The sequence below is a fragment of the Larimichthys crocea genome, chromosome VIII (genome assembly GCF_000972845.2).
Source record: "Larimichthys crocea isolate SSNF chromosome VIII, L_crocea_2.0, whole genome shotgun sequence".
NCBI lineage: Eukaryota > Metazoa > Chordata > Actinopteri > Sciaenidae > Larimichthys > Larimichthys crocea.
The window spans coordinates 26,763,083-26,786,231 of NC_040018.1; the positions used below are offsets into that span (position 1 = coordinate 26,763,083).

Here is a 23,149-nt window from a genome sequence, read left to right on the forward strand (position 1 = left end):
GACGAAGCAGAAGAAAGTATTTTTGTCCCACTCGGCGCTCCATACGCGCGTCTCACGCGTTGACGTATGTTACGTATGTTACGTATGTTACGTAGGGTCGTTCAACACTCACATTAGCAACTTTATCCTCGTTAGGAGAATATGCATTACAGGATAAGATAGTCGTTGTTTAAGTGTGCCCCATTTTAAACCTGTCGGTGTCGTTGTTTACTTCGTCTACGGTTTGGACGAAATGACCGATTTGACAGATTCCCTGACCAAAGGGGCTGGTAGGTAGCACGTTAGCTCACGGCCTAATCGTTAGCTGTGTAGTTACACTTGAGTTGTAGCCAGAGCGCAGATGTTGACTCTTAAAGGTCGTGCAGGTTGTTGTCAACATTATTCGTGTGTGTCTGAAGCGAAACTAAAGGTGAACGCTAACCGAGAGCTGGCGAGCAAAACAGCGTCAGGTTGCTAATACACACTTAGCATCCCATTAACGCGGAGCAAACTGGTGACGCTTCAGCCTGTCAGAGAGCAGCAGAGCTCAGCTCAATAACTCCATAACTACAATAACTTCAATAACCTGAGTAACTTCAGGTGCTTTTCAAAGTCACTACTTCCCAGCCGCATGTAAAGTATCTATAGTGTGCGGACTGTAGCTCAACGTGGTCTTCAAAACACCCAAATTAAATATCTGTCCGCTCCTAGGTTTGTTAGTGTTGTTAAAATGATGGTCCATGCATATAGATACTTTATTGATCCCGAAGGAAATTCACATTGAACATGAACCTGTCACAGTATCCATATGTTAAAATTAACCCAAGACAGAGGAATTAAAATTTGCATGGAAGATAAATTATCCATACAAGACAGTAGAAATAAAAAAAAAAAATGTTTGATGCAAATAGAAAACTATATTAAAAATATAAAGTGACAGTAGAAATAGAATGTTTTATAAAATATGAGAGGAACTACAAATTAGGATAAAGGACTGTGTAAAACAGATGATGATGGTTTGTAGTTTTGTTATGATGGTCCATACATACCTAGATAGATACTTTATTGATCCCGAAGGAAATTCACCTGAACATGAACCTATGCACCGTATCCATATACCTAGATAGATCTAAAATTTAATATTCACAGAGGGATTAAACATCTCAGCATAGCAGATAAATATATAACTGTCTTAAGAAGTTAACCCGTGTTAAACATCTATAGAAAGACCGTAGAAATAAAAAAAAAAAATGTTATATACAAATAGAAACTATATACAGATACAAAGTGACTGAGAATAGAAATGTTTTATAAAAAATTGAGAAGGCTACAAATGGGGATAAAGGACTGAACAATGAAATTGGCTTTAAAAACAGATGAATGATGGTTAGTAGTTTTGTTAAAGTGATGTCGTGTTGGAGTAATTCTCTTAGCCTAATACAATAAAAATCCAGTTAATAATGTTAGATTGTGTACTTTATTAGTTAACAAAGGTTTGAGGATCTCTGCTTCAATCAAAGCCTGAATAATCACAATAAAGTCGCATTACATGGATTTATGTTGAAATCTTGTGATTTAAGTGTGCTCAGCTCAGTAGAAGCTGTCCGATGTTTTACATTGTGGTTAAGGCGTGCTCGCCTACTACTTGAAACTGTCATCCTCCCTTTTCCTTTTTGAGAAACTTTATTGAAGATACAAAAATAAAGACGTATAGATGCACTCAAACGAAAAAGTACATTGAGGAAACGGATACATATATCCATCATTTAAAAAATGTGTACATACAAAAAAACATACTATACATACTCACTTATACATGTTAACAGGTGCAACATAAAATGTCAGACGTGCCATGGAGATTCGCCTCTTCAAATTCTGTTATGATTTGTTTGAAAACAGTGTCGCTGTCATAATTGTTTGATTTGTAATCATAGCACATCTAGTTTCCATAGTTTGTAGTTAACAATGCTAACGATTACCTGGAGTAATTACTTTTCCACCTCCCACCTTGATTGTCATTCTCAGGTACCTCAGTGATGAAGGCATAGCAGAGCTGAAAGGATCTGCTGAGAAAATCACACACAGTGACGTCATTCGTATTGCACTCGATGTAAGTTTTATCACACAAGTTTTACAAACATTTTTCCAGGGTAACAGTAGTGTACTGTGTGTTTATGTGCGCTGTGCTATTCCATATTCAGCAGTGGGTTTTCTCTGTAATGTATCTTGGTATTTCATTTGTTATTCATTACTTTGCAGGTGAATACTACGTGCACAGCCATTATACACGCGCAATAAACTAGACAAAACTAGGACACACCCTTTTAAACTGGCTGTTATTTCAGACTCAGTCGATCAGAAGTTTAGATATTTCACTATGTGTTCAGTCAGCACTGCACTCACCTCCTATAACAGCCTCAAAATAAACGTGCGTCCTACTCATAGTTTAGTTATAATTTCCAGTGCACCATGTTCACATCTCTTTTTGCTGACAGTCAGTCACAGTGGATGTCAGTAGAGGACGTTGTACCTGTCTGGTTCATTAGGTGACTTCACTGACAGTCATCACCAGAGCAGAGAACATCAAGAGTGCCGCTTCCCTGTCATTTTAAGACTTTGTTTGCCCTGCTGTTGCTCTGTGTACATGACGCAGCAAAAAATTTTTTAAAAAAAAGCAGAGTTTCCACTGACATAATGTGAGCTGACTGTCTGTCTGTTAACATATAGAAGATCGCATAAAGGCAAAATTATGAATTTTAATGCATGCAATGCAGCCATTACTATTAGCTAATGATGATAGTACTACTGTTATAATAATAGTTATACATCAAAAAGTGTATAAGTGACCATACGCTAAAAAAGGACTGAAAATAGACAGTACACTCTGTCCTGAACATCAGTAGCTGCATTTACTGCAGAAGCCTTGACCTTTAGATTCAGGCCTGAAGTGCTGCCAAACGTTCAGACTACATGTTGACTTGTAACTGCATACCAGAAGTGAAATCTTTTTTTTGACGGTGCATCTTTTTTTTTTTTTTTTAAACCTTTTTATTGACAGGGCATGAAGACAGAGAGGAAATGGAGGAGAGAGGTGGGCGGGCTGTAATTGTACCAGAGACCAGTTGTAACCATGCAGCTATGTGGCATGTGCCATAACAATTAGTCTTCAGGGTTCTAAAATGAATAGGGAGCTGTTGCAGCTTTGTGAACAAAACAGTCTCATTTCATTGTTAGAAGTCTCCATGCTGCGTTTTGAAATAATTGTATCTAATTGTGTTCAGAGACATTTATTTAGACGTCCATATAAAGAAGCAATTTCTTTTTTCAGATTTACTGGGAAAAGAAAGACCCACGTTTAGAGTATTGTCAGCCGCAGTAAAACAGGATTGTAAAGGAAGGGTGGCAGAACCGTTTGGACTTGATGTCACAGTGCAGCCAGGAGAGATCTGACAGATCTTTGTAGTAAAGAAAAAAAATTGATCATTATGTCAGGAAATTAAAATCCAATAAGGCTGTTTGAATATTTGACTGTATTAAATATTAGAAATAGTTGTAAGCTTAATTTATTCTTAGTTAAATTGTACTTAATAAACCATACAAATAAAATGACTACTATGTGTGCATGTATTTTTTTATTTTGGCACAGTGTGGTGTCAGGTAAACACATTTTTTGCAATGCATTTAAGGCAAACTCTGTTCTATTATTTAATTTCATTATGATTTGCATGTTGTTTTTCTTTTTAATTAAGCAGTTCTCCTTTGCAGAGTGATCTTAGGCCTATTGGGAGAAAGTTCCTGCCATCTGACATCAACAGTGGACGACTGAGAAAGGTGAGTGTTGCGGAAAATTCTATTTAAATGCTCCATTTAAGAACGTGTGCTCCTGTTTTTTTTATTTTTAAACCTGACATGCAGTTCTCACCGGTCCCACTAGATGGCCCTAACACACTGCACAAACACAGATAAGAACTGCTTCCTCGTCTGTGAAACAGGACTTAAGAAGCTAGAGAGAAAAAACTGTTAGTGTGTGAGGATTAAAACATGTGAGCTTAACCATGCTCCCTTCATGCTTCATGCCAAGATGCGTACTCATGTTCGTACACCCTGTTTATACGTCGAACAGACTGAGTGCTACGAGAGCATCCCTAATTATGTTGCACTTTTTCAGATTATTATAGATTGTAGTAATACTCAAAAATTTAAATCAAATTTGGCATAATGGCTCAAATTTTTTTTAAATGGGTCGCTGGCAATCCAAAGAAAATATTTATAAACTTTATTTATATAGCATCATTCATACAGGAATGTGGCTCAGCCTACCTGGCAGTTGAGCCCAGAAATGAGAATGAATAAAAAAGCCACGAGTTTGTAGGAATAAGAAAACCTGTGCTGACACAGTGCAGTGGAAAAGTTCTTTTTTAGTGAGCCTTGGAAAGCAATTGGTGTAACCATGAAGACTCGCTTGTAATTCGCTGTTGCAGTCCTCCTCTGCGTGTGGCTGATTTGCCTTTTTAAGCTGAATTCTTTTGTTGTTTTCTGTCACCCGCCAGTTGGAGGGTCCATGTGTTCTCCAGGTGCAGAAGGTGAGGACGTCTCCGCTCCTAAAGACCCCGAGGAGTCCCAGGGCGCGCCGCGAATGCTGCGGCTACAAATGACGATGGGCATACCACCTGTGTTGGATTGGAGGTTTAAACCACCTGTCTAAGATCAGGTACCTATATAAGAGTTTTGGTGCATGTAAGGTTTATTTTAAACAGTTGGATGTAGTTTTGTAATTGTCTGGGAAGCTAATATTTGGTGCTTACATAAAGAGTAAACATTTATAATCATCACTTTAAAAGTTACATACATTGTTTTTGGTGCCTGTTTGTTTCCCCAGATATATTAGTGTGTGCGTGAATGGGTGTATAAGAGACATTAACTTGAAGAACTTTGTAGAAAGGCGCTTTATGAAGTTCAGTCCATTTCATTGTATTAGTTTACGGGCAGATCTGCCCGAACCAATATGGCGGCGCCGTTTACGTATCGCGACCAACGACCAACCCGCTCAATGCGGCGTCTATGTATATATGTCTATGGTCTCACGCGTTGACGTATGTTACGTATGTTACGTAGGGTCGTTCAACACTCACATTAGCAAGCTTTATCATCGTTAGGAGAATATGCATTACAGGATAAGATAGTCGTTGTTTAAGTGTGCCCCATTTTAAACCTGTCGGTGTCGTTGTTTACTTCGTCTACGGTTTGGACGAAAATGACCGATTTGACAGATTCCCTGACCAAAGAGGGCTGGTAGGTAGCACGTTAGCTCACGGCGCTAATCGTTAGCTGTGTAGTTACACTTGAGTTGTAGCCAGAGCGCAGATGTTGACTCTTAAAGGTCGTGCAGGTTGTTGTCAACATTATTCGTGTGTGTCTGAAAGCGAAACTAAAGGTGAACGCTAACCGAGAGCTGGCGAGACAAACAGCGTCAGGTTGCTAATACACACTTAGCATCCCATTAACGCGAGGCAAACTGTTGACGCTTCAGCCTGTCAGAGAGCAGCAGAGCTCAGCTCAGTAACTACAATAACTCCAATAACTTCAATAACTTGAGTAACTTCAGGTGCTTTTCAAAGTCACTACTTCCCAGCAGCATGTAAAGTATCTATAGTGTGCGGACTGTAGCTCAACGTGGTCTTCTAAACACCCAAATATAAATATCTGTCCGCTCCTAGGTTTGTTAGTGTTGTTAAAATGATGGTCCATGCATACATAGATACTTTATTGATCCCGAAGGAAATTCACACTGAACATGAACCTGTAGCACAGTATCCATATGTTAAAATTAAACACTTGCATGGAAGATAAATATATCCATACAAAGACAGTAGAAATAAAAAAAAAATGTTTGATGCAAATAGAAAACTACATTAAAAATATAAAGTGACCGTAGAAATAGAAATGTTTTATAAAAAATATGAGAAGGAACTACAAATTAGGATAAAGGACTGTGTAAAACAGATGAATGATGGTTTGTAGTTTTGTTAAAATGATGGTCCATACATACATAGATAGATACTTTATTGATCCCGAAGGAAATTCACATTGAACATGAACCTATAGCACAGTATCCATATGTTAAAATTAACCTGAGATAGATCTAAAATTTAAATATGCACAGAGGGATTAAACATCTCAGCATAGCAGATAAATATATAACTGTCTTAAGAAGTTAACCCGTGTTAAACATCTATAGAAAGACAGTAGAAATAAAAAAATGTTATATATAAATAGAAAACTATATTACATTATATAAAGTGACCGTAGAAATAGAAATGTTTTATAAAAAATATGAGAAAGAACTACAAATGGGGATAAAGGACTGAACAATGAAATTAGGCTTTAAAAACAGATGAATGATGGTTAGTAGTTTTGTTAAAGTGATGTCGTGTTGGAGTATTTCTCTGAGCCTAATACAATAAAAATCCAGTTAATAATGTTAGATTGTGTACTTTATTAATTAACAAAGGTTTGAGGATCTCCTGCTTCAAATCAAAGCCTGAATAATACACAATAAAGTCGCATTACATGGATTTATGTTGAAATCTTGTGATTTAAGTGTGCTCAGCTCAGTAGAAGCTGTCCGATGTTTTAACATTGTGGTTAAGGCGCGCTCGCCTACTACTTGAAACTGTCATCTTCCCTTTTCCTTTTTGAGAAACTTTATTGAAGATACAAAAATAAAGACGTATAGATGCACTCAAACGAAAAAGTACATTGAGGAAACGAGATACATATATCCATCATTTAGAAAATGCGTACATACAAATAAACATACATATACATACTCACTTATACATGTATAAACAGGTGCAACATAAAATGTCAGACAGTGCCATGGAAGAGTTCGCCGTCTTCAAAGTTCTGTTATGATTTGTTTGAAAACAGTGTCGCTGTCAATAATTGTTTGATTTGTAATCATAGCACATCTAGATTTCCATAGTTTGTAGTTAACAATGCTAACGATTACCTGGAGTAATTATTTTTCCACCTCCCACCTTGATTGTCATTCTACAGGTACCTCAGTGATGAAGGCATAGCAGAGCTGAAAGGATCTGCTGAGAAAATCACACACAGTGACGTCATTCGTATTGCACTTGACGTAAGTTTTAATCACACAAGTTTTACAAACATTTTTCCAGGGTAACAGTAGTGTACTGTGTGTTTATGTAGCGCTGTGCATATTCCATATTCAGCAGTGGGTTTTCTCTGTAATGTATCTTGGTATTTCATTTGTTATTCATTACTTTGCAGGTGAATACTGACGTGCACAGCCATTATACACGCTAATAAACTAGACAAAACTATGGACACACCATTTTAAACTGGCTGTTATTTCAGACTCAGTCGAATCAGAAGTTTAGATATTTCACTATGTGTTCAGTCAGCACTGCACTCACCTCCTATAACAGCCTAGAAAATAAAAGCGTGCGTCCTACTCATAGTTTAGTTATAAATTCCCAGTGCACCATGTTCGCATCTCTTTTTGCTGACAGTCAGTCACAGTGGATGTCAGTAGAGGACGTTGTACCTGTCTGGTTCATTAGGTGACTTCACTGACAGTCATCACCAGAGCAGAGAACATCAGAGTAGCCGCTTCCCTGTCATTTTAAGACTCTGTTTGCCATGCTGTTGCTCTGTGTACAATGACGCAGCAAAAAATTTTTTTAAAAAAATGCAGAGATTTCCACTGACATAATGTGAGCTGACTGTCTGTCTGTTAACATGATAGAAGAATCGAACATAAAGGCAAAAATCTATGAATTTTAATGACATGCAATGCAGCCATTACTATTAGCTAATGATGATAGTACTACTGTTAATAATAATAGTTATACATCAAAAAGTGTAATAAGATAGACCATGCGCTAAAAAAAGGACTGAAAATAAGACAGTACACTCTGTCCTGAACATCAATAGCTGCATTTACTGCAGAAGCCTTGACCTTTAGATTCAGGCCTGAAGTGCTGCCAAACGATTTCAGACTACATGTTGACTTGTAACTGCATACCAGAAGTGAAATCTTTTATTTTTGACGGTGCATTTTTTTTTTTTTTTTTTTAAACCTTTTTATTAGACAGGGACAATGAAGACAGAGACAGGAAATGGAGGAGAGAGGTGGGCGGGCTGTAATTGTACCAGAGACAGTTGTAACCATGCAGCTATGTGGCATGTGCCATAACAATTAGTCTTCGGGGCTTCTAAAATGAATAGGGAGCTGTTGCAGCTTTGTGAACAAAACAGTCTCATTTCATTGTTAGAAGTCTCCATGCTGCGTTTTGAAATAATTGTATCGTAATTGTGTTCAGAGACATTTATTGAGACGTCAATATAAAGAAGCAATTTCTTTTTTCAGATTTACTGGGAAAAGAAAGACCCACGTTTAGAGATATTGTCAGCCGCAGTAAAACACGATTGTAAAAAGGAAGGGTGGCAGAACCGTTTGGACTTGATGTCACAGTGCAGCCAGGAGAGATCTGACAGATCTTTGTAGTAAAGAAAAAAAATGGATCATTATGTCAGGAAATTAAAATCCAATAAGGCTGTTTGAAAATATTTGACTGTATTAAATATTAGAAATAGTTGTAAGCTTAATTTATTCTTAGTTAAATTGTACTTAATAAACCATACAAATAAAAAATGACTACTATGTGTGCATGTATTTTTTTATTTTGGCACAGTGTGGTGCAGGTAAACACATTTTTTGCAATGCATTTAAGGCAAACTCTGTTCTATTATTTAATTTCATTATGATTTGCATGTTGTTATTTCTTTTTAATTAAGCAGTATCTCCTTTGCAGAGTGATCTTAGGCCTATTGGGAGAAAGTTCCTGCCATCTGACATCAACAGTGGACGAACTGAGAAGGTGAGTGTTGCCGAAAATTCTATTTAAATGCTCCATTTAAGAACGTGTGCTCCTGTTTTTTTTTATTTTTAAACCTGACATGCAGTTCTCACAGGTCCCACTAGATGGCCCTAACACACTGACAAACACAGATAAGAACTGCTTCCTTGTCTGTGAAACAGGACTTAAGAAGCTAGAGAGAAAAACTGTTAGTGTGTGAGGATTAAAACGTGAGCTTAACCAATGCTCCCTTCATGCTTCATGCCAAGATGCGTACTCATGTTCGTACACCCTGTTTATACGTCGAACAGACTGAGTGCTACGAGAGCATCCATAATTATGTTACACTTTTTCAGATTATATATAGATTGTAGTAATACTCAAAAATTGAAATCAAAATTTGGCATAATGGCTCAAATTTTTTTTAAATGGGTCGCTGGCAATCCAAAGAAAATATTTATAAACTTTATTTATATAGCATCATTCATACAGGAAGTGTGGCTCAGCATACCTGGCAGTTGAGCCCAGACATGAGAATGAATAAAAAAGCAACGAGTTTGTAGGAATAAGAAAACCTGTGCTGACACAGTGCAGTGGAAAAAGTTCTTTTTTAGTGAGCCTTGGAAAGCAATTGGTGTAACCATGAAGACTCGCTTGTAATTCGCTGTTGCAGTCCTCCTCTGCGTGTGGCTGATTTGCCTTTTTAAGCTGTAATTCTTTTGTTGTTTTCTGTTCACCGCCAGTTGGAGGGTCCATGTGTTCTCCAGGTGCAGAAGGTGAGGAACGTCTCAGCTCCTAAAGACCACGAGGAGTCCCAGGGCGCGCCGCGAATGCTGCGGCTACAAATGACAGATGGGCATACCACCTGTGTTGGATTGGAGTTTAAACACCTGTCTAAGATCAGGTACCTATATAAGAGTTTTGGTGCATGTAAGGTTTATTTTAAACAGTTGGATGTAGATTTTGTAATTGTCTGGGAAGCTAATATTAGTGTTTACTACTGTAAGAAACGACATCACTTGTATTGTTTTAAATGGAATAACTGTAAAAAATGTATCTCTAGTAGCTATATAGATGCAGGGTGTCATCAAGCCAGTTTTTCATAGATTCACCACAAAAACCTTTTTAACTCCTTGTCAACGTTCTCACCCCACCAAACGCCTCCGTTTTCCCTTTATCTGCAATTTCCACGTGGTGGCAGCTATCTAACAATTCCCGGCCTTAATTACATCTCCATCCCAGCAACGGTGGCCTTGGTGACTGCTGCCATGGTGACTAGCCAGTCTGTACAGGTGGAGTGGCCAGAATGTGGGCCTTGACTTCCTGATGGGAAGAGAGGAGAGAAAAGAACAAATCCCCTCTTTATGAGCAGCACGCACACACACTCTGGCTACCAACAGCGGTGCTTAGTGTTTTCTTATGAAAGTGTCCACTTTAGTGTGCGTGAGGCCAGAAGTGAGTGGCAAAGAAGGATGAGATGGATTACAGGACTGTTCAGTGTGTGAGACAGTGATATAGAGCGATGACAATTAAGCATTAAGTAGCAACATTGATCAGTGGGTGAATAGTGTGCTTGTAGGATTGGGTGCATGTGATTGAGTGGAGGACAGAGAGTCTCGCTTCTGCATTGGCCGCTATCATGAGAACAGCATCTATCCCAGAGGTTTGGAGTGAAATCCCTAATTGTTGCTTTGGCATCCGGCATCAGTAGCTGGAAATCCCTCTAAGTCCCTGTGCTTTCTTAATGAGAGAGGCAGAGGCCTTATCAGGCCTGATGAGATAGAGGGGCTTTTAATTTACCATGAGGATGGGTGAGCAGCTGGGATTATTAATAGTCTCTCCTAGCCTCGCCACCCATCCCCTGGCACTGCTCCATGTCGTTTATAAAGTGGTATGGGCAAGGCAATAGGTTATGGGGCTTGGGATACGCAGTTATATATTAAAACCTTGAATGTGTTTAAAATTTAACAGCTGGTTAAACAGTTTATATATGAAGCATCCTCTCATACACACTTTTTTTTTTCCAGCCTTAATACCCCACCAGGAACAAAAGTAAAGCTGCTTGGTACAGTCCTGGTTAAAAATGGTCTTTTGCTGCTCGATGACTCAAAAATCTCTGTCCTTGGAGGAGAGGTTGATCACATGGTGGAGAAGTGGGAACTACAAAGGGTGAGGGCCGATGTTGTGATGATGGCTCAGCTATTTTTGCAAATAAAAAATAAAAAAATGGAACTGATATGTTGGTAATCATTTTAAATTTGCATTAGAGGCCACCATGAGTGTGCCATTACTCTTGTGAGTAATGTTGTAATCTTAGTTTTTTAAGAATAATCTCCGTTTACCGTTCAATCTGCAGAGTCTGGCTAAACACAGCAGGAGTAACATTGGAGCGGAAGGTGGACCTCCCCCCTTTGTGCCATTCGGTCAGGTGAGAATCATAATAATTATGATAGAGTGCTTTTCAAAACAAAGTTTCAAAGTGCTTCATTGAATACCAGAAGAAAACCAATAAACCTGAAACAGGAATATAAAGTAGCAAACTAACAAAAAATAATGCAATCAGGAAAATGCTATTGTATAAAAATGAAATTTCAACAGTGATTTAATAGAACTCAGAGGAACTGTTGAATAACAATAACCCCGCAAATGTATTTTAAGGCTAAGATGCAGGCCGGGCTTCAGGAGTGGGCCTTGGTGTCCGTTTTCTTCGCAATGTTCTCTAATCTTTTTGAACTAACTGTGAGGGTCTTCATGAATGTTTAAAATGCACAACTGAATTTTAATTCTGTTTTGTTGTTCTGCCACACATATCGCAAACACACTTGGCAGATTTCCCTTTTCAAAAATATATGTGCTGGAAGTGTTGCATTTGTATTCACAGGCAACATCGTGCACTGTGGTAATTGTTAGAAAATGTGAGAGGACATTTAAAAAAGGAAAAGGTGAACAGAGATGAAATGTTTTGAAGTAAAAAAAATAAACAACATACTCCAAAAAATATGGTTCCATTACATTCAGACAGTTGGTATGTATATTAGGGCTGCCACGATAAGTCGATTAGTCACGACAACTAATTTAGTAGTCGACGCATCGTTTTTTGTTTGTTTTTTTACTTTGCTTTTCTTTCCAAACTGCGGCTGCAGCTTCCAATGCCGTGTCTGCCTTTCTGTCACACACACACACACACACACACACACACACACACACACACACACACCCCTACGCACATGCGCAGTAGTGGTAATCGACGTCAGGCCTGACTGTACCGTAAATGATACCATAACACAGACCCTCCAGGAAGCTGGCTGATGTTGCGATTTGCAACTTCAGCCAGCTTCAGTGAATCCCCGTGAATTCAGGGCGGTGTTGTAATTTTAACCAATCACTGTGATTTTTCCGCAACTTCCGCGCAGTCTGCCCGGGGGATTCAACTCGGGTCAGGGACGGCCGCACGGTGCGGCAGGATCCCCTCGTGGGACCTCTCCCCGGCACTGGCTGGCCCCCACCGGGTGCATTTCCTCCGCGGCGGTGTGGGGCCATGGACTCTCATTAAAGGGTTAATGAGCTGTCATGTTAATTGTTCTTATTTTCAGTTAGCTCATACTTCAAGCTGAAAGCTAATGATCTGATCAGCTGCATGCTGGTGCGATAAGCTGTATGTTTTACAGTCAATTTACGTATGATCCGATTAGTCGACTAATCGAAAAAATAATCAGCGATTAGTCGACTAACAAAATAATCGTCTGTGGCAGCCCTAATGTATAACCAGTGTTGGATTTATAGATAATGGCCAGTTCCCAGTGCCTTGTACTATTTACTATTTAGCCTGATTCAGTACTCCTTGACATGCTTCAGAGTGTGATAGCCTACGTCAGTATCAGCTTAACACTTAGATTTTGTAACAACTTGTTCCGTGTTCTGTCAGTCAATCGGTTTCATATGTCCTAACACCGGTAACTTGGAAGCATTCTTGTATCATAAGTCTTTCCACCACCATCATAGCAGGAATGTTCAACAGCCATCATAGCCAACGTTAGGCATGTAGGCATGCAGGTCGGTCCTGATTTGATCCTTTGCCTCTTTAAAACCATTCCAATGTTTTTTGCTAGCCTTTTCTTTGAGAACTGTTTTCTACCAAATATGGAGAATAGTAAACTGTCCACAATGGGGCCTGGGTATTGTGTACACTTTTATGGTGCACATAGGTGCAGAGGCACAGTGCAAGAGGGCCGGGTGAAGTGGAATGCAGATTAGAGGGTGTGGTGATTAATAAATACAACCCTTGACCACTCACAGCCCCGGCCTCATCAGTCTTAAACAGCTGTTCCAGTCACAGTGACACATGACGACAACAGCTCAACAAGTACAGAGTGGTTTCTCCAAGAAATAATACTATTGGATGTGAACACACAGCACCGCAAATCTGTAGCCAAAGGCAGCGTGTGTGTGTTAATTAGTACAATCACAACCGAAACAAATAATTTAAAAACAGTTTGGTGATGACTCACTGGATCCATGACCTCTGGTAATCTGATGTCTCTTGCGTAAACAAACGGAATACCAAATCATATCGAACTGGTCTGATGTGTGTGGTTATTGTGCACACTTTGTATGATTTAATGAAGGTAAATACAGTGGACAGTAAAAAGCACTGAGCTGTGACGTGGCACTTCTCACATCGATCAGCATGTCCTGCTGTCTTCAGATGGCCTCAGGGATTTAATGAGCTGAAGGCCTTCGCCTTCTTTTCATGCAGTCTTAAGCAGCTGTGAATGAATACTGTCAGAATCATATTTATACCGATTTACCAGTGTTCCTGCTTTATTCACAATAAGCCATCATTTTGTATGTCATGTCTAAACTGATCTACTGGCTGATTGAGTAAGTCTGAAATTAGATCATGTTATTTCAAGCACTAATAAGTTGAAGGGCCCAGTGTCTTTTTTTCTTGTAATTTTGGTGTAGTATCATCTTAGTTATTTTTCAACCGGGGGCCTCATTAGAGAAAAATGTCCTCATGTTTGTCCTATCTTAATTTCAGTTTCAAAGATAGAAAAAAAATCCTGTCTTTCTGTTACAGAAGCAATTAGAAAGCAGTTAGGATGGATCTGTAACAGCAAAATTTCTATCATAAGATAAGATTTTTTTCATAAATGGAGTTTAACATTTCTGTAATACCAAATCCTAAATGCCATCCTAAACTGAGATAAGATAGGATTTCAGACTTGGAAAAGTTTCTGTAATGAGGCCCCTGGTTCATTTTTTCCTATGTTTTTGTATCGAAGTGACTAATGGGGGCAAATATTCTTGAAACTGGTCCAGTATCGAACAAGAGCATGCAGCCGGCAGCCATTCACGCTGTCGCGGTTAGGGAATTAATCCTGCGGTGCATCAGAGTGGCTCACAGCGCGGTATGCGGTGATACTGAGATAAGTGCACTTTTTTTAAACACAGGCGATACGAGGCAGATTCACATCACCAACAAATTAACTTAAGGATATAAACGAAAAACTTAAACCTGTTCACTGTCCTTGTTGCGCACGAGAAAAACCAGCATATTTACTTTTTGAGGTTTAAGAGAGGATCGGAGTGGAGTTACAATATTTCTACAAAAATATAAAACTCTCTCCGATGGTGCACTTGTTGCGCAGATGCACATGTATTTTCGGGCGACTTTGGAGAGGAGAGGGAATCTGCTCGCGGTTGTCGCGCCACCATGCGAGTGGGTCTGCATTGGAGTCGATGTGATCCTCCTGGAGATAGCGTGTGAGTTTGGTGTCGGCTCGAACTCTCTTGGGTATGGCTGCAAAGGTGATTGTTTGTGGCTTCAGTAGGTCTCCCAGGGTTTTTTTTTTAGCCGCTGGTGGCATCACTGTTTGCGCCGACGACTGCTGTACAGTAGCTGACGCGCTGGCACTGCTCCCCCCGTCTTCTTTCACATCTAATATCGCGCTCCCCTTGCCTCCTCCGTGTCTTCATCAAAATTCCTGCCCCGGTATTGAGGATCCAGCAAGCAGGCCTTTGCCAAAAGTTTCTGTAAGGCAGCTGATCTGTATTTCTCCTCCAAAACACTGCACATCTTGCGCTTGATGTCTGAAGTAAGAGTGGTGTCCTCATGCGATGGTTTTAAAACATCCTCAGTGAGTAGTTTCAGGACGGGTTTGATGGATGAGACGGTGCAATAAGTCTCACCAGAGAGCAGATCAGTAAATCCAGCGGCTGGCTTTAATGCTGAATTTATTTATTCCAAAACGGCAATGTCTTGCCAGCTGGGAATGAGATGCTGATGACGCTGATCATTCACCAGCACTCTTTTTATGGCTGTGGTTTGCTCCAAGACCCGGTCCACCATTCTCTGTTTGGAGCCCCATCTTGTTGGACAGTCCTACATGGACAAGTGATGAACGTTAATTGAAATAAAATTATGCCGGTTACACTTGCAAAGTTTTTTTGTTTTTTTTTAAATGAATAGCCTGAGCTAGCCTACATTTTTAATTATTTTTCGTTTTAGTGTATTTTTCCTTAACGAAAAACATTTGAATCGTCTCAGAAATCGAGCAACTTTTAACTCAACTACATTATTGATTTTATATGTTTGATTTTATATATTTGCATAATGAAAAAAAGAAACGGCCTATTATATTATATTAATAGGCTAACTTTACTATTATGAGTCCGTGCTGCGGGATTTGGAGCTCCACTTGTGCTTTCGCCAGATCTCTCCTCTTCAGCCAGCTCTGCGAGAACGCACCCACCAGTGAGTGACAGAGGCCCATTGCTCGTGTTGTGCGATCTTTGACACTTGCCATTGCATTTGTCACTGCCAGATGCAAATTATGACCGAAGCAGTTCAGCCACATCCAGTCCATTTTTTTCACTGCTGCGACAATGTTTGCCTCGTTGTCTGTGGTTATGCATGCCAACTTTTTCTCATCCAGCGACCACTCCTCGGATGCACTGTGGAGAGCCTCTGCAATATTGTCGGATGTATGATTCTGCGGCATGAACACCGTTTCGAGGCAGTGGGATTTTAGAGTCCAGTCTGTGGTCAGATAATGTACCGTTAGACTCATGTACGGTGTCATATTAACACTTGACCACATGTCAGTGGTGGCAGAAAAATAGTCCACATCTTTGAGCTCACTCTGAACAGATGCTCTGACTGCACAGTACATTTTCGGGACAGCAGTCTCTGAAAAGTAGGTTTTCCCGGGCAACTCATACTGCTTGTCAAATTTCTGTAGCAGCGTCTTAAATGCCAGTTTCTCCACCGTATTAAACAGCACCATCTTCTCAACTAGGTACCGTGTAACAGCATCAGTTAGGCATTTATGTCTGTCACTTCCAGTGCTGTACTTGGAAACTCGAGCAAAGGCTTCGGCTACTCCCAAGTTGTCGGCTGGCACCAGCTGTTGCGCTACTCGGTGAGGGCGGTGGCAGCCTCAAGTCTATAGCGGGATGGTAGCTTGCTAGGTGAGACCTTAAATTTGATGTGTTTCCTCGTTTTACTTGAATTTTTTGGAGGCAGATTTTACAAATTGCCTCATCTAAATGAGCTGGTTCCCCCTTTTAATTCGGCTAAAAGCCAAAATGCTCCTAAAGGGGTGAAGTTACATTTGGCTTTGGAACAAGCGCAGCTGCCATCTCTCCCGCTCTTACTGTAACGTGTCTGGTTACCTTGGTTACGCGGTGTCGCGGTGGCCCAACATGCACCGTGGTGGCTCTCATAATATCACGGTGATTCATTTTTGCGGTTATTGCGACAGCCCTAATCTGTTCAAATAAGTAACCTCTGGCTTTATAATCAGGCTGCCTATCAGTTACCATGGTGGGATTGCTAATACCACAAAAAGATGGTGAACCTATTCATAAGCAAAGATCATTGCTTGAGTCAGTTTTCTGACTTCTCTGACAGAATTGTTACTTTTTATAGTCATGAAACAGCAGAAGTGTCGAGTTTCTATCCCATTCCTCCTGTCTACATACATAGTTTTGAAGTAGTACAGTTCCCAGCTGGGAGGCAGCTTTGGGATTTGGGTTGCTTTTGGTTGCTACAACAAACTCTTAGAGTATAAATTAAACATTTCATGTGACTTCGTTATGATTCCCATGCACTTCCAATACATGATTGAGGATCTTTGAGAACACACATGTTCTTACTCCCTGTATTTGCTCCTTGTAGAAATGTGCAAGGAGGGACGAAGTAGACAGCAGAGAACTAGATCAGAGGAAAACCCTCCAGAATCACAGTGTGGCCAAAAGTCCTGATGAGAATGATGAGTTTGAAAAGCAACGGACAGCAGCTATTGCTGAAGTGGCCAAGACTAAAGAGGTATGTAACTCACATTTGTTAGACTCAATGCAACAAATTGTAATAACATTCTGTCTGGGTTACCCTATAATTCCCCACCTTTAATGTTGGGACATTTGATTTTCAGGACCTTTTGCCTAGTCAATAATTTTTTGTCATATCGATTGCATTAGGCAAAAATACATGCTCCCCATTGACATGCTTCTTAACCTTGATTTCCTTTGACATTCGAGTAACTCTTCTTATTAAAAATCATATTCACATTCTCAACTACAAAGTTCTGTTCCTTGTGTTGGCTGCATTCTTTTGTTCAACCCTGCAGCTCTATTGATCTTCGTGTTCTTTTACTTGTTAGGGTCCCCGCACGTTTGGTGGTGGAGGAAATGCAGGCAGTAATTTATCCAGTGCTGCTTCCTTCTCCCGCAGCAGAGACTCATACCAGCAGAGAAGACGAGAAGACAGGGTCGAAAGAACTGAAAGCAGACAAGATGGAAACTATCGAGAGCTGGTGAGAAGACAAACTCAGTCCAAACCTGTGAAACAATTTAAGTCTGTTTGTTTAATATGTTAGTTATGAAATGACTTTGCCTCACATTACTGAAGCCTCCTCACTGTAACAAAGCAATTTAAAGGTTGGAACTTGTGTTGTGTTCTTCCTTGGTTTCTTTCTTTGGAATGGATTGAAGTCGTATTTCATGGCTCATACCTCTGGATGTGGTATTGATTATGATATTGTGGAAAATCTAAATGAATCAGAGGCTTGGTCAGGTTTTCCAATCAAGTGGCAGTCCATTTGTCTAACTCTGTGTTGTAACTTGCCAGTTTCTAGGTATAACTCAGCCAAGCTTTGGGCTGAACACATAATTAGGATGGAACAGGATGTTATAGTGTTTGGCATGGAAATGTGTTACAGGTGGATGGAAATTTGAACGCACACTAATCCAACCTATAACAAAGCTCAAAGTAATATCCATGTCTGTTCCAATTAAAAGTAGTGGATCTTTTTTCTTTCTCCAATGTCCAGTCAATCAATCAGCCACAACAAACCTTACCTTTGTCTCTAATTCTACCAAACAACTTGTATCCATCTGTTTGTCTTTTCATCCTCTCCCAATAAGTTTTATACATTAAATCTAATATTTTTCTTACTTATGTCTTTTCGTCCTGTCTGTAGGTTGATGAACGTGCGCTAAGAGATATCATGGAGATGGGCTTCAACAGGGAGGCCGCTCGACAGGCTCTCATGGATAACAACAACAATCTTGAAGTTGCATTAAACAGCTTACTGACTGGATCTTCTGGTAGCAGACCTGGCCCTGTGGTAGCTGAATCTAACAGGCCCCCACCCAGAGGTTCATACTGTATATATATATATATATTTCACACACATAGACACACACATAGACACACACAAACGCATGCATGCTGTCTGCTTTAGCTTGTAAAAATGTCCCATAGCCTGAAACACGTCCACAGAGTAAGAGTAAAACTGGGGGACTGGTGTGGAGGTCCTTTAAATGCATTGAAAATCACCTACAACCTAGTTAAATGTCCACAGTGGCGGTTTTGCTTGTTTTAGTCCATTTACCACAAATTGCATACACACTTTACTACAGACTATTTTCCCAAGCACACCGTAAGGTTTCAGATGGATGTTCTACTTTACCTGCAGTCATTGTTTCAGTGCTGAAAATAAACTTGCAGCAACTCGAAACTTCTTCCATCAAACTGAACTACCCACTGCCTTTTTATTTTGTTTTTGTTTTTTTGGTCACACCTACTTTAGATGTAGACACCGAGAGCTAGAAGGCGTGTGTTCAGTCAAACATCCACTTTTTGATTGATCAAACTGTTCTTAATTGGGTTTACATAATCTTATTTTTGGATTCTTCTCAGCCAGAGGAAGGGGAAGAGGCCGGTCCAGAAATGAAGACGAGGAGGAGGGAGCAGGGGGAAGGCCATCTGGACCAAGCACTCTGTTTGACTTCCTGGAATCCAAGATGGGAGTTTTCTCCATTGATGGTTGGTTCCTTTCTCTGGATGCTATAACTGTTTTGCTTGGTTTATTTAGCACATTTCTTGATTTTTTTAATTTTGAATATGGCTGATGTTTGTTTACCTTCTCAAGACAATTCTTTGGTAAGAATGGAATAATTATTTATCGTGAGCTGGAAGGAATTAAGTCATGTTTTCGAAATGCCTGAAATCAGCTTTGGTGAGCCAGATTAACACTGGGTTGTACAAAAGGATGATATGGTTTGGTACTTCTATTAATGATATTTTGTAAATTTTTCATTTGTTTTGTTTAGTGTTTCTTGATATCATTAAACTTCATTGAATAACTGCATGTAACACATGGTACTGTGGTCTTGTCAATATTCCTTCTATTATTCATCTCATTGCTTAGCCATAGTTTTTGATTACACTGCACTCTTTTTGTGTTTCTTTCTCAGAGCCAAAGAGCCACGGATCTCAGAAACAACATGAACGTAAAGCGAATTTCTCCAACTCAGACTATTACTCCAAAGACACATTTCAGACCAAGTTCTCTTCACATAATGAGCATAGGCAACAAAGGACTGACAGACCTCCACGCTTCCATAGGGACACTGACTTTCCCAAACCTGGCCAGGAGCCGCTCTCCAACTGTTCCACCGCCCAAACATCAGCTCAAGGCCAGCAGTGGAAGGGCCAGGACAGATGGTCACGAGGCACATCAGACAGACCACAAAATGACAGGAGAGACGTGCGAGACGAACAGATATTTCCTCCAGCCTTTGCGACTACTTTCACACGTTCAAAAGAACCTCAGCAGCAGATGGAGTTTACTGGATCCTTCCACCAGCGATCCAGAAATGGAGATGGTGGTGGGAACATGGCTGGACCGTCTCAGAGGAGAGGGAATAAAGACACTGCACCCACATCTAAATTGATCAATTCCACAGGCAATGAACTGGATGGAAGAGGAAATAATAGACGTACTGACAGAACTGAAGAGCCCAACAACAGCAGGAGGATGGGGAAGACTGACCGGCCAAACTCAGACCACTTTGACCGGCAAAGGGATAGCGGGCCACCAAACTTTAACTCAAGGGGAGGAAGCTCAGGGGCATCCCAAGATTCGGGGTTATCACGGGATTCTCGCATCACGACGGGGGATCCTTCTCATTTCCAAAATGGAGATATGGAACACAAAAGGACTGGGCCAATCAAGCCACCCAACTCGTCGGGTCCCCCCAACAGAGAGCCACCCCCCAAGAAAAACACTTCTAATAACCCAGGACCTAAAAGAAGATCAGGACAAGGCAAAGGTCCAGGTCCTCGAGGGCCAGACAAAAGTCATATTGTGGAGCGTGCTTGGAAGCCTGGAGACCAGTGCCTGGCACTCTACTGGGAAGACAGCAAGGTATGTCATTACTGGATTGTTAACATAACACCAGTTTATAATTGCTGAAATATGTTTGCATTCACTTGACTGTATAAGTTAGAGAAAGTTAACTGAACTAAAAATCAATTACAAGCGTACACAAATAAGCTCACAGTGTGACGTGTGAAAATTTGACAACTGAGACCTAAATTTGTTAAAATGACAATGTTTTGAGGGCGTGAGTGACAGTTGTGTTTAATTACAGCAAAGAATAATTAGCGCAATTGTGACTCATTTTCTCTCAGTCACAGTGTTGACATCGTGTTAGCTTTGTTTGTCACATTAATTGATATAAATTTGTCTTTGCCTTGACACGTGAAAATGTTTTTATTCAAATAATTAGATTTCTACTTGTTTCTGTGTGTGTGTGTGTGTGTGCGTGTGCGTGAAGTTCTACCATGCCAGAATAGATGCTGTGCATCCATCAGGCTCCACGGCCGTTGTTGTATTTAGTGATTACGGAAACTGCGAAGAGGTCCTGCTGCATAACATCAAACCTGTTACAGCTGATGTGTTGGTAAGCGCAAATAAGACATTAATTGAATTTATTATTCATCATTATTGAGAGCAGAGTGCGTTGGTTAATTCTAAGTGTAATCAATTAATTAATCTGTATTCAAGTGGGTTGAAAAAGGTGATGAAATGTGAATGACGTCTAATCTGATTACCCACAGTAACATCACATCCATATCAAATGTGCAATGGCAGGAGGAAGATGATGGTTACTATGACAGTTCACTAGAGTTTCGCCGTGGGGGTGATGGACAGCCTAGACGCACAAGACCAACGCAGCAGTATTACCAGCCACCCAGGGCACGGGATTGATGTGTCTGCGTTTACAGGTAAATAAATATAAAATTAATACTTATAACCATTAATAATTAAAACTATGTGTGTACAACGTTCTGACTATACAACGTTCCTGTTTTTTATATGCAATATGTTATTTCATCGTCATGGGAGTCTTGTCATTTGTAGGCATTTCTGTAACCTTGAATTATTACATACATTTCATACATAACAGAAATGGTTGCCAGCCCCAAGAAAAACACATTTTTATGTAGAAAATGATTTTATTTAATGATTTCAACTTTCAGTGCTTGTCCTTGTATAATCCATTGTTCAAGAACACAAATATCACAAGGTCCCCAGCAGTCGTGATCTTAATAAAATGCCCCAGTTCCATCTAAATGCAAACATGGTTTATTTTGTAAATGTATTTAATTATTCTCTTCTCTTTTTTTTCTCTCCATCCTTCAGTGTGTGCTTGTCCCTCATCCTCCCACGGCAGAGATTATGTGACTTTCTACAACAATCCAGAGTGCTTCCTGAATTTTTAAGTGTCCACATCGTCAGGACTTACTGAACTTTTCAAAGGGCTTGGACACAATGCAAAAATAAAAGAAACTGACATGAGCACCTGTTGATTTTGTTAAGGACGTATCTACTGTACATGTTGTGAAGATTTGTTAAATGGATGCATTAAAATAAACAGTTATTAGAGTATGTAGCAGATTTGCTGTTGTGTGTGTATTCATTTTTAATCATCAAATTCAAATGATGGATAAACTAATCCAAAAATCCAGCAGAAACGGAAACCTCTAGGGGGTTCTCAGGGCTTTTCTTTTTAATCTTATGACAGTAGTTAGTAACAAACTCTAAACTGATAATCCTAAATTAATTCGGGTTAATTGAACCTGATGACATGTTGTAATACTGCAACCAAATTTGCTAATTCTCATCTTAAAGCCTACCTCTTCAGTTTCTCCTATTGTGGATAGGCATACACACTATTAGTCCATAGCAAGCAGCTCAGGCTCATTTGTCGTGTTCTGTGAAGCAAATCCAAAGGGTAAGACAATCTCTTCCCCCTGTAATAGAGACGGTTACATTGCAGAGATATCATTTTGCACATTACAAAAGCGACTGTACCTAGCTCTTGAAGCATTGCACACACACCACTGAGCTGGCTGTTTATGGACTTGTGCTGTGCGAGAGACAAGTTTTACACATCAAGAAATAATGTCCACCTTGGCTCCAGTTTCACTCCTACAAACAGCAGGAGACAAATGGACAATGGCCAGGGTTCAGCAGAGAGGTCGCCACACTATTCTGTGTCACTGGTCCAAAGGATTTGCTTTATTTTCCAACTGAGACGCCAAGCGAGCATAGATGAATAATTAACAGCTGGTAATATGGAAACCTATCCTTTAGGGAGGAACTGAAAGTGATGCTCTTGAAAGTGTTCTTGGGGACTGACCATGGCACTCTGGCCTGGTAATCATAAAGGATTGATTTTCAATCAGATAAACAGTGATATTGTGGAAGAGGAATTAATTTTATATTTAATATTTTTCTCTTGGCCTTGTGAAATGTCAGGCAGGCACCCTGTGGTCCTACTGTATAGTCATTTGACTCAATGTAGCTGTTTTATGAAGGAGGGAAACTCAGCCACAACAGTAAGACTTAATTACATTTTTCTGGATGAGTAAGTGCTGTATGTTAACGCTATATTTCAATGGGTTTCTGAGAAAAACCTGCCCA

The 23,149-nt window shown here is 39.9% G+C and overlaps 1 protein-coding gene across 2 annotated transcripts; it reads left to right on the forward strand.

Annotated features, from left to right (window-relative positions):
- Positions 1–5,063: 5,063 nt before the first annotated feature.
- On the forward strand, positions 5,064–22,120 carry tdrd3 (tudor domain containing 3). Of its 2 annotated transcripts, XM_010740072.3 has the most exons (14): positions 5,064–5,271; positions 7,039–7,123; positions 8,823–8,888; positions 9,611–9,771; positions 10,895–11,036; positions 11,224–11,295; positions 17,050–17,199; positions 17,534–17,686; positions 18,353–18,530; positions 19,075–19,200; positions 19,632–20,584; positions 20,997–21,122; positions 21,314–21,447; positions 21,866–22,120. In XM_010740072.3, the coding sequence occupies exons 1-13, from the start codon at positions 5,234–5,236 to the stop codon at positions 21,428–21,430; spliced, it is 2,367 nt and encodes a 788-aa protein (XP_010738374.1). In that variant the 5' UTR covers positions 5,064–5,233; the 3' UTR covers positions 21,431–21,447; positions 21,866–22,120. The 2 variants fall into 2 exon arrangements, with proteins under 2 accessions (XP_010738374.1, XP_010738375.1); XM_010740073.3 differs by lacking the exon at positions 21,866–22,120 and having other exon boundaries at positions 21,280–21,441.
- Positions 22,121–23,149: the final 1,029 nt, after the last annotated feature.